Here is a 12,909-nt window from a genome sequence, read left to right as displayed (position 1 = left end):
AACATCAGACCTTGAATCCTTACCGTGGTCTGTAAGTTCAGACATGCAGAGTTCACTCGTCCAGTTCCCTTGTGGCTCATCATGTCCTGTGGACACATAGTTGCCCGTAGTGGCTAGCTGAGAATCAACGAGGTGATTTGAAATGAGGTGTTTTGAAGTCTGGTCATCAGATTCCTTAGTCAAATGATGAAGCAGCATGAAGAAACAGGAACAGAGCTTTCAGCAGGATCACAACACAGTGGTTGCCCTGATCTACACAATTCCTGGGACTGGTATTAGGCAAATACTAAAATAAAATCTTAACATTTTCGTAAATGATCAGTAGTGATTCAGCCAGAAGCAGCAAGTTTAACTTTTTTTTTTCTCTAGACACAATGGAAAATGGAAACCAGAGGACATGCAAAAGAAAAGATATAATACACAGCACACAAAAAATTATTTCTGAGATACATTCACCAACTATTTCCAAATTGACCCTTTTTCTTTCTAAATAGGATGTGGTGCTAGAATTGAACTGGCTCATCTTCTGCTGCAGATAGCTTAAAAGCAAAGGGCAGCTTATTCTGGGAGTCATTCCAAGGCTTCTTTCTTACTAGAAAGCCAGTTGAAGTGCTACTATGCTTAACCGAAAGAAAAGAACCCACTGCCATGCCAAATTAAAATGTTTAAAGGATTACAATTCTAAACATCGTGAAAAGAAATGTATTTTGAACTCCAATGTCATATAGTCAGTAAAAACATTTCAGAGAGCAGATTTAGATTTAAGGGTAAATTAAGAAAGGATAACTTAAAAAAACCCAAAACTATGCAATGAATATAGAGCTTGTTGAACCATATCTGAATAACTGAATGTACTTTGCCTCATCACAGATCAACAGGTTCAGCTAAGCAGTCCAGATTTTGATGCACTTCCCAGTTATTAGTCTCAGAACAGGCTTGTGCCTCTAGTGCTAAAGAAACCATATGGGAAACAGAAAAGTGATATACACTGGGTGCACATAAATGAGACCTCCAAAACAACAGCCCATATTTACATGTAGGATGTTAACATTCAGCTGCTGAAAATTACAGGACCGGAATTCTTGCATTCTTTTGATATTTTCTTGGTATTTTTCTTCTACCAGCTGCCTGTAAATACAGAACACTTTTATTTACAATGTGATATCAGGACATGCACAAAGGGATCTTCTCAAAGCAGACACGGTAAAACAAATCCCATACTGAGATTTTCATGCTGCCAGATATTCATGGATTCTACTCAAGTTTTAATGAATGCAAAATGAGATTTCAGACCTTATTTCCAAACCCTATTATATTTTACTTTCACAACTTGTGTAACATAATTAAGAAATAGTAAATTACTAGTCCCAGTCTTGTCTAGTTCTTCCAAAGGTCTTAAATACTTAGGACTTTATTCCACCATGTAGTGCAGGGACCTTTCAGTTCTACACAGGCATGCAGCATTTGTGTGCTATGAACTCTTCCTCTGGGGGACAGTTGGTAACCATGGTTTTCTGTGTGGAACCACTTAAAACAGGTGCTACATTAAGCAGTTTTTCCAGCTTCCATTAATATATTCCCTTCCCATCCATCTTTAGATTTGCACTGCTGGAAGTAGAGCTCTAGTCTGAGAAGGCATCATTGTTTCCAACATCTTCAGCCAGCATCAGCTGACAATGACCTAGAGCTCAATGTTCACCCATTTTAAAGATTCATGACTGAGAACAAGGTCTGAATATTAACGTTGCCTTCATATCACAAAATAAATATATTTCATTTTGGTTTTGGGGGAAAGAAAACACATGAAAATCTTATCAGAAAACATGTGAGAACGCAACGAAAGTGAAAACCAAACTAGAACAATCCTACAATTAGTATTATTTCCCAATTTCCATCCATTTTTAAAAAGTGAAAGAGACAGACTTCCTATTTACAAATTTCATACTAGTACAAGAATTGGCTTACCATATTACTGAAAGCACCATGCAGAAGAGGTGGTAAATTTAATACTTTTTATACAGTGGTTTCAGTTCAAGAAGGTTTTTTTGAATGAGAATCAATTTATGTAGCAAATGCCAGTCAGACACAAGTGCTCTTTAGGCATATTTTCCAAAAGGACATGAAGGTCTTAGTTATTTGCTTCAAATGTGTCATCAAAACACATTTTGATGTGTATACACCAGTATATTCTTATTTTTATTAAAAAACCCCAAACAAAGCCTTCTAGTTCCTCATATTCCATCGGAAACTGTACCTAATCTCTTCCAAAACATTTTATGTCTCACTTAATAAAAAATCCCATCAATTATAAAGACTTTACAACACTTCCATTATCCCTGTTTGATCCTTCTACAAGACTACCTATCCTCTGAGTTATTAACTTCTATTGGAAAACCTCTGAGGCCAAAATCATTGACAAAAGCTGGGTTGTAACTAGATGTCCAACTCCTCGGACTGTGCAATTTTCAACATCAACAGTCATTCTAAAAAAGTGTCCTATTGTAACACATTTGAAAATCTCTCATATATTTATTTAACCAGAACCATGGCACTCAAAGTATCAGTTTTGGGCTAACATTCTAATTTCTTCCCTACATAAATAATTAGTGTGATTTATTGTCATCCAAAATCCTCATTGACTTTGAGTAGCTGAATACCCATACTTTTTTTATTTCTACCTTGACAATTCTAACTCTCCTATTAGACTGTTGGGTGGAGAAAATTGCATGGTTAATGCACAGCTTACTTCAACTTCTTTGCTTTCTCGTCTGCAGCATTTAACTTCCTCAGCCGCATTCGTTCCCGTGGTGTCATTTTCTGAACTTCAGAAAGGTCCTGCAGAGTTTGCAAATGAACTTTCTTCTGCCTGAAATTGAATGCAAGCAAACCCATCTTCATATAAAAATGAAAATATTCAGTATTTCGACTGGATATTGAAACAGTGACATTTTAAATGGAATAATTAGAAAGTCTCTGGAACTATAGCAGACTAAATAGACTTTAGTTTGGAAAGCAAATGCCTCTTTAAATTGAAATATTTAAACCTGGATTTGTGAAGAAAGTGAATCATTTCAGGTGATGATGGAAAAAGGTAGATTCATCTCCTTAAAAGAATAAATATTGAAGCACAGTGAAATATATACCCTGTCAGGCTTCATTATTGCACATATTCCAAGTGCAAAGACAGCCTTTAAATGAGAACCATAATACCACTTGTACATTTTACATTGATTGTTACAAGCTGTCTAGAATAAAAGGGAATATTTATGTGTCCTTAATGACAGATATAATTATTATGTTATCTTCTTGAATTTCTGGTCCTAATCAATAACAAGAGTTCACAGGCAAAATGGTCTCCATAGACCATCTCTGAAAGCTGAGCATTAATTATTGATTTATGTATTTCAGCTGTATTTATCAAGTGGAGGAGAGCAATATTAGTCCTTTATCACAAAAAGGATCCTAATCTCAGGTTTTTATCTCACATCCTACAGTAATTAAAACAAAAATTAAAACCTAGTTTGAAATCCCTTGACAGTTTCCTTTCACTTACACAATATATATCTATTATACTGTGTATTTATAATACCAAGTATTCCTTTCAAATTACTGTTTTTGCTCTTATAAATTCACTTCTAATAATCTAAGCGACCAGATTTGCAACCATACAAATTGTAACACTACTTCTGGACTATCATTCTGAAATCAAGATTTCAATAAATGAGCAGAGAAGATTCATTATGTTTTTCAAATAGTGCAAAGATATGAATATTAGTTTGGAATATGAAAGAGGAAGGACAAAGACAAGAAGACTTCAATTATTCATAAGAATGGAACTAACTCTTCAAGTATGAATAATGTAGACATATTTCTTGTCTCCTATAAAAACCTCTAATTTAAATTAAAAGAATCTCATGGGGGAAAAGCAATTTTTCATTCAAGTTGAAACTGAACTTGTACAGCCTTATACTTCCTTAAATATTTAAAATTTATTACTTGAATGGGAATAGATTAAAATAAGCCATCAGAGGCCATTACTGGAAGAAACTAGACTCAATCTTTTTGCTTTGCATGGCAAAAAGAATTCCTGGTGAGAAAAAAGTAAACATTAAATATAAACTAGCAATGGTTGAGGAGAACACTATAGCTAGCAACTGTTTGTACACTCACTGGGACTAGAATAATTGCTGCAAGACAGCATATGTGGGGGATTCACAGTGTTTAATTTTTTTCTCCTCCCCTTCTCTGCTCTGTGTCATTTTTCAGGTATTTTTAGTTCATTTTGTCTATCTCTTTAGATCTGGACTTGTAGGAATTCTTTGGCATTTTGCTTACCAGTGATGATACAGGCAGCTAATATTCCCATAAATACAATGAGAGTCATAAGATTATGACTTCTTGCTTATTCCAAACACTTGGCCAAAAATAATCACACTGTAGCACAAATGAGGATAAGTTACAGAAAAGCTTCTCCTAGTTTGTTTTTTTCCTAATTGATACCCTGAATTTTAAAACCTCAAGACTAATTGCCATTCATTGTTTCAGGATTCCTAGGAACTCCAGACCTCTGCACAGAAGCAGACTGTCTATTTACTTCTAACAACAGTGTAAGAGCATGGTGTTTGTATGGTGTTTGCAGTTAGAACTACTTGCTCTTCCTCTGAGAAACTACAAACTTAGTTGTGAAAAAGTATATTTACAGATTCTGGAATGTACATAAATGTCCTTCCCACATGCTAGCTGCGTCAGAAAATGATGTCCACTTGGAAGGTGATGAGACTCAATACATTCTAGCTAATGACAGTGGATCAGGTACAGAACATAGTATATATTTTACAAAAAACAAAAAGTGGTTTTATCAGTCTCCTCTAGAAGCATGAGGATATTTGAAGTCTGGATATATATTCTGCAAGTAACAATACTGCTTCCCCAAAGTGGATACAATGGTTTTGGTGCATATAGATAATCTGAAATCTTGCTCCCATAAGATAAAGGCAAGAATTAAAAGTTTCTTGAAGATTTTCATCATCTATGTTTCAACAAGCATTAAATACTGAATATAATTCAGATAGAGTTGGCATTATATCTGGGGAATATTTCAGTGTTCCAAAATTATTTACAGTATATCTCTAAGGAACATCTCTGTAGTCAACTATATTTAATTTGAAAAGGAAGGAATCCTCTCAAAGTTAATTGAATTAACTTGAATATATGTATTTATTGTTTCATTTTACATCAAGGCTTGCAAAATTCAATGAACTATTTATACTAAAGGTACCTATTCATACCACAATAGAAAACTATGGCCTCACAAAAAGACACTCATCTGTCAACAAGAGACAGATTAAAGACAGAAGTGATGAGTAGAAACCCAAAACAAAATTTGCAGAGATGAGAACCTACAGATACACTGACAGCATTTAAACTGGATAAAATTATGTATAAAAGGTTTTGCTATGCTGAATTTAACTGTCTGTACTCTGCTTTCTTCCTGCCACTGACAGCAAACTACACTTTGTTTGGAAAAGCTGAAGGTAGTCTCCTCTCCTGAAGGGAGGCTTGCAAGCCACAGAATTGGCAGCATCTGCAAAGTGATCACAGTTGCAAAACTGTGGGTCCTGTACAAGAGCAGAGGTCACAAAATACAAAGGTGAAAGTCCTATAGCCTCAAAGGCACTGCCAGTTTTAGATTGTTTTAATCTTTATTGCTGTTACCTAATAATTCAAAACAAATATCAGAGAGCTGTTAAAATCTTGACAGTAATTTAGAGGAAACAAGAAACAGGATAGTTCATTGCTTCCTCACGGGACCAGAAACTTCTAGGTTTGCTCTTGCTAGCTCCTGACAGAGCAAAGCCTTTACTGAAAATACTGGGATCATTTAGGAAACATAGCTTTCACATTCCACTTCTAGTAGGTACAGAAACAGTAGCACTATAAATGATGATAACCTAACTAAAATGACAGCTTAAAACTCAAAAATTTCAAGACTAATGCCATTATTTACTTACCAATTGGTATTAACATAAACATATACTGTACATGCATGTGCAATTTACACAGTCACATAATAAAAACGTTACATCTGCAAATCTTTTTTTTTTTAACTCCCTATATCTTAATTATGTATCTCCCTAATGGGAGTGGTTGCTCTTTTGTACTTTTGGGGAGTAAGTTTGTCTAAACATAAAGCACTATGAGATTGACACAAGTTTTAATGATATTATTTGGCAACATTGTAATTTCATATACTACTGCCCATAAAACTGTCAAAAATACTTACACAGTACCAAAAATGGGAGCAGTTTCTTTCTGCCAATTAAGTGCCTTATCTTTCACAGTTGTGTTGGTGAACTTGTACTGTATTTTCTGCAAAGAAAGAATAACTAAATAAGAAAATAAAACAGAAGGGGTATCAAGACACAATGCTATTCAGATATAATACCATCCTGATATAAAAAGTGACTGAGCAGTTTCCTTCCCCACCTTCTCAGAAAGCCAAATAACACAGGTACTGAAGCCTGGGTAAAAAGAGGAATAGGTATTGGTTTTCATTAAAACCCTGACTAATCAGAACAGTTATATATGCACCCAGGCCAAAGTGATCTACATTTTTATGCATAAATGTCTGTTTTTCTTCTTGCTCATAACATTTAAGAGGGGATACATTCAGCATGTCAAGTGATGAGGGCTTCATTCCTCAGTCATATTAATACGGTAGCTCTGAAAGTCCCCTAGATTAATGCTCCTATCAACAGCTATCAAATTAGTTTTTCCCAACACGTTTTCCCTGGCTACATTTCGCTTTTGCAAAATATGTACTCAAATGGCAAGTGTACACCCACTGCTTTTTCTTACATACCTTCAGTTGTTCATCAATATAAGGGGATTTTAGGATGTCTGCTGCTGTTGGTCTCAATGAAGGATTCTTATTTAACATGCTGAAACATTAAAAAACAAAAGTAGTAATTAAGCAATTGTAAAAACTTACAGAAAAACCTGCTAAACAAGAAAATAACATACCTGCGTAGCACAGCATTCAGTTTGCTTGTGTATCTCTCAGGAAGAGAAGGTGTTTCACCTTCTACAATTTTTAACATGACAGACAAAAAATTCTGTCCAGTAAATGCATGGTTCATACAGCACATCTCGTACAAAATGCATCCCAGAGACCTTAAAGAATAAACAAATAGAAACAGTATATATTATTCACCAGTCCTAATGACCATCATAAAAGGTGAACAAATTGAACATTTTAAAATAAATACTCTTATAATAATTTTATATAATTACTGTTCATAACAGTTTGCATTTCAGCTGAGTTCTGTCTCACAAACGTTTTTTAAAAAAATAGGGGAGTTGAGTTTTGCAGGCCTTGGAGGATGCTCAGCTCCTTCTCCAGTCAAGGGTGCTGACTTGATCGATGATTGACTTGATCAAAGCCATAGAAAATGCTGATGACAGCCAGATATAGATGAGAGCAGATGAGGCTGCAGCTCATCTAAGCAACCAGCTTAAATATCTTTATATTTGACTATGGAATTTTTAATTTAATCTGTGATTCCAGAAGAAGTAAGAAAATAAAGCACAATGATAAGAAACATGTATGGGTGAATGGCTTTCGGGAAAGGGGTAACAAAATCTTTGAAAGCAAATAATACATAAAGTTTCAGTTATTCATTTTGTTCAAAGAAGATGAGTTGTTTTGGTCCATCTGGCAATAAAAGAACAAGAGCAAATAATTTTAAAGCTGAAACCCAGGCTCTACATTCAGTATGAATAAGGAAGAACAGAGAGGGAATGGGGGGACTCCACTCACTGGCACTTTTCAAGCAATATATGAGAGCCATTTGCAGAGCATTTTTTGCTAAGAACCAACTAAAGAACAACTACTGAGGTAAGTAAATAATTGACTAGGTTTTTTAAAGATTTGACTGTCAAACAGCTTTCAAACTTTCAAAATCAGCCAATAGTAAGATGCAGATGATAATTTGTATTTATGATGTATGTTCAGACTTTGAAACAAGATGATTACTACATGAGAAAATACTTAAAGCAAAAAGAACAACAAAAAGCCCCTATGCACACAGCATCTGAAAGCATCAAATAGAAATGGAAATCAGCCAGAGAGAAGAAGAAAAGAAGGAAAATCCCAACCTAACAGACTGTACTACAACTTCTTTTTGCAGAATCAATCTGTTTTGGAAGCTGCTTGATTCTGGCAGCTAGAAATTGTTTAATGAGCCATTAGGAACACAGGATTTGACACATCAGGGAAGCGGATTTATTCATCTAGTTTAGTACTCTGACTACACTTGAGGTGGAGAAAGATGAAAAGAATGCCAAAGGGCATTCTGCTGCAGCCAGGGCTATGAACAGCCTACCCAGGGAAAATCCCATCTGTCCCATGAAAGAAAATAAAACAGGGGGAAAAGTAAAGAAAAATGAAGGAAAAAGCTTGTTTCCACAGGATTGAAATCTTTGAAATTAAGTAAACATCTCCTAAGATGAGTAATGCTGTCCTGGGTTCCTGAACAAGACTATTTCTTCCCAAGAGAGCTGCTGAGCTGTAAACACCCAAAGAAGTAACAGACAAGTCTTTGGCTCAAAACTGCATTTCTCAGTTGTGTTTTGACATTTCTGGTCTAAGCACCTTGTGAGAAACAGGAGGAAATTGCTTCCCAATTCCCATAAGCAATCTGCACATGATCCAAACATATAATTTAATTACTTCTATAATCATAGCCTGCATAACTGCTGTGTTATAAAATTCTAAAATGGTCATTAAACCAGCCATCCAGCATATTTGGTTTGACAACTCCCTACATTCATGAACAGGTTTGGTGAAGTTCCTGAACAGCACATAATTTCAGCAAAATTGTGGCATGACCAATTCATGTTGAAGCTACTTATGCTCAATTACATCATAAAATTGAGCATATGGACAGCCTTCCGTGTGTCCTCCCCACTCTCAGCTGACAGACCTCTAACTTCTCCCTCTCAGGAAAAACCACCCTGAGGTTTTTGGTGTTGCTTACATAAATAGCATCATCCTTTTAACATCTGATCTTTCTGTAAAAAAACGTTACAGCTTTTCAAAGGTTATAAAACCCAAGTTAGTTTTATATTCAACTTCAAAAGTCTTATAATGTAAATGCATATATCTTTATGGCTAATTAATATCTCTCAGCCTGGTCATACCAAAAGGTCTTAAGAGACTCTGTGAGGAATATGTATCTGAATTTAATTTCCTCAATACACGCCCTTAAATGAGAACTCCCTGCTGCTGTCTTCCCCAACCCCTCAGCCTTCACATTGCTTCATTTTTTGATTGTTAATATTAAAGAAAAAGACAAAGTGGGGGGGAAAGCACAGACAAGCAAGCACAATAAAATGAAAGCCTCAAGACCTGTGGTGTGGGTAGCTCAATTTACCCAAACACAAGAGACAAACCATCTGTCAAAATCTGACCATACTTGATGGAAGACAGAATACAATGGATTTACATGTGATTGTGACATTGCTTTGTCTCTGCCATAGCACTGGAGGCATGGGAATGTCAGACAAGCCCCAACAACAGGGGTGTCACTACAGGGCATGTGAGGGCAGGAAGGGACACCAGGACAGTGGCACAGCAGCACCTCGGGGTCACGCTGTGCTGGGCTACCAGCGAGCCCCCATGGCACACACACACATCACTGATGGACCCCTGGCCCAGCCTGGCCCCTTGGGCTCTCTCTGTCTCGGCTCAGCTGCCGGCACTGCTCTGACTCCTCTCCACCTGCTGCATCTACAGGGGGAAGCACCGATGGGAAGAAGGGGTGGTGAACTGCTGAACTGAGATCAGATCCCTGAAGAAGCTTCTTGTCTGGAAAGGAGGAAACCCCAGGCTGTGTCATCTGCAACAGCTCTCTCTCATGGCCCAGCCAGTCCAGGCTCAGAGATGCTGGGGAAAACATGTGAGCCAACTTTAATTTGCCTCCTATGAATTTAGATTTTACATAAAGCATGGACTAACAAAGAACTCCTGACATTTCAACTGAAGAAAAACATAAATGCTGCCACTTCTCTGAGCCCAACTGCAGAACTTCCATAGCAGAAAAACGTAAAACATGAAGCTTTTTCCCCATTTATTGACCTTGGGCTATAAAGGACAATACTTCTTGCACCAGCTGCTACACTGTGAATATTCCAGTCAATTTTGAAAAGGCAGCTGCAGACTATCTCAGCAAACATGAAAAGCACAGTGTCTCTTTAGAGCACATCAGTAATGCAGCATAAATTAAGGTCTTTTCAATGAAGTGAACTGAAGAGTGAGAGGATCACAATAACAAGGTGAGATAGCACTTCTTTTCCAGAAGATATTTTACATTATCTTACATTTAACATGGGAACACTTGTAAGTCTGAATTTTTGTGTGTGAATTTTTGAGTCCTGCTAGAGATCAGAACGAGTCTGAAGAGAGAATGTCACTTCATCTACATATAAAAGACTTGGGCAACTCTTTGAAATTCCTCAGGGGTCAAAACCAGTGCTATTTAACATCTCTGTAAGCAACATGGACAGAGGGACTGTGCGTATCCTCAGCAAGTTTGCTGACAAGCTGTGTGGTATGGTCAACATGCTGGAAGGAAGGGCTATCATCCAGAGGGACCTTGGAAGTCTTGAGAGGTGGGCTCATGCCAACCTTATGGAGTACAAGGCAAATTGCAAGGTCCTGCACTTAGGCCACAAATACAGACTGGGCAGAGAATGGACTGAAAGCAGGACTGAGGAGAAGGACTTGGGGAATGTTGTTTGATGAAAAGCTCAGCATGACTTGGCAACATATGCTGGTAGCCCAGAAAGCCAACTACATCCTGGGCTGAATCAGAAGCAGTGTGACCAGCAGACTGTGGAAGGAGGTTCTTCCCTCTACTCCACTATTCTGAGACCTCACATGGAGTGCTGCAATCCAGCTCTGGGCTCTCAAGATGAGAAGGATGCAGACCTGTAGAGGCAAGTCCAGAGGAAGTACACAAAGATGATCTGAGGGCTGGAATACCCCTTCCATGGAGACAGGATGAGAGAGCTGGAGTTGTTCAGCCTGGGGAAGAGAAGGTTCCAGGGAGACCTTCGAGCACCTTCAAGTACATAAAGTGAGAGAGAGCCAGAGCGAGACTTTTTACAAAGGTGTGTAATGATGGGACAAGGGGTAACAACTTCAGACTGAAAGAGTTCAAGGCCAGGATGGATGGGGCTTTGAGCAACCTGATTTAGTGGAAGGTGTCCCAGCCCACATCAGGGGAGTTGGAACAATATGCTCTTTAAGGGCTCTTCCAACCCCAAAACATTCTCTGAGTCTTGATTCTTCATGAGCAACCAGACTTCCTGTACAGGGTCCAAGGACTTAATCTCACCTGGAGCCTCCAGGGTGGGCTCACCTGTATGCTTAGTTTCCTCTTATCTTTTGGCCCCTGTTAAATGGGGACAGTAGGAAAAAAAATAGAATCAATATTAAAAGATTAAAAGATGAAAGTATCAGTCAAACACATGAGTCCTGATCAGAAGGAAAAAAGGAAGAGGTTTGTGGGCTGGGGAAGTATTGAGTCAGGGCAGACCTCCTCAGTGCTGCTACAGTGAGGGCCAAGAAGCTCTGCTGAAGGCAGTTTCACCCTCAGGTGAGTGGTCTTGGTAATGCTTTGGAAAGATCACAAAAGGCAGAAAGTAAGCAGACAGCTGGTAGCTACTGAGTTTGGGATAGGGGGCTTTTTTTCTGTGTTTTTGAAATTTTGAAAGGGTGATCAGTACATGATTTATAGAAGTTTAGGACCAAACTCTGACTATGCTTACTCTATACAACTTCAATGACCTATATGGATTGGCACTAGCACCCACAAATAGAATTTAAACATGTGTTTTACTTTTTATTTGCACTGAACTAAAAGAAATTATTCTTTATAGTGGAAGAGTACAAAAGGCAGGCTTCCCTGTCTACTCATTTGTTTTGACATTTTTTGAAATCTTCTCCCAATATATTTTTATTGACTGATATTTGCTACAGAAGATCAAGAGAATCTGACATCAAATCCATAGCAGTCAGCTACACAGGCCATGAGATGAGATTCCTGACATATCCATTGACTGGGCTGAATATGCCAACAGTGAAAAATGGTTGCTACCATTTGAAAATACAGATGGCTGTTCTCCACTTTTAGAATTATATCCTGCAGCCACAAATACATTTTGAAAAGGAAGAACTGAAACAAAGCTAGAGTAAATTATCAAGCAATCAAACTTTATTCCAGGGGCCAAATGTCTCACAAAGGAACTTTCCTTTTGAAGTATTTATTAAAGAATTAATCTTCTGATATAGATAGAAGGTAGATATACATTCCTACAGAAAAAAAAACAAAAACAAAAATCAACAAAACACCTCATAAAATAAATAAAGCCCCTTAAATAAAATACTGTGACAAAATTTAAAAACTCAACTATAACCTTAAAACATGAGATGCTTTAGGACACACATATAAACAAGCCAGATATTTTCACCATTCCAAAAAAATCTTTCTTCATCTTAGCTTAGAAGAGTACCTGCACACCTAAGTTTCCTAAAGTCTTTCAACAGACCTCAGCTCCTAAATTTGATCCTTTAATCATCACCTCAGAAGTCCTGCTCTCAATAATTTGCACCATCTAAATGCAGAACTTTTCTTTCTACCTTTGAGCCTCTTCTAAAATGGAGTGCCTTTTTTTTTCTGTTCTAACACAGCAGTTATTCTCATTTTCAGCTCCACTTGCAAATACCTTCTTTCTTTTAACATTTGCCAATGTTTTAAAATTTAGTTCCTAAGAAGGTCCTTCTTCTATCCTCTCAGCCAGAATCACTCTGGTCATCCACCTGAAGTTTCACAGAATGTTGCTTCT

The 12,909-nt window shown here is 37.3% G+C and overlaps 1 protein-coding gene across 1 annotated transcript in view; it reads right to left on the bottom strand.

Moving 5' to 3' along the window:
• Window positions 1-12,909, bottom strand: part of NEK11 (NIMA related kinase 11) — a 76,950-nt gene that overhangs the window by 39,589 nt on the left and 24,452 nt on the right. Inside the window, exons 6-11 of the mRNA XM_062496724.1 lie at window positions 7,024-7,173; window positions 6,863-6,941; window positions 6,284-6,369; window positions 2,747-2,866; window positions 1,035-1,128; window positions 24-174 (exon numbers count right to left, since the gene is read on the bottom strand). Of these exons, the coding sequence (XP_062352708.1) occupies window positions 24-174; window positions 1,035-1,128; window positions 2,747-2,866; window positions 6,284-6,369; window positions 6,863-6,941; window positions 7,024-7,173 (680 nt within the window). The remainder of the gene's footprint in view (window positions 1-23; window positions 175-1,034; window positions 1,129-2,746; window positions 2,867-6,283; window positions 6,370-6,862; window positions 6,942-7,023; window positions 7,174-12,909) is intronic.

This window comes from Cinclus cinclus, chromosome 1, assembly GCF_963662255.1.
Source record: "Cinclus cinclus chromosome 1, bCinCin1.1, whole genome shotgun sequence".
Taxonomy (NCBI): Eukaryota; Metazoa; Chordata; class Aves; order Passeriformes; family Cinclidae; genus Cinclus; species Cinclus cinclus.
This window is presented reverse-complemented; position numbering and strand designations above follow the sequence as displayed.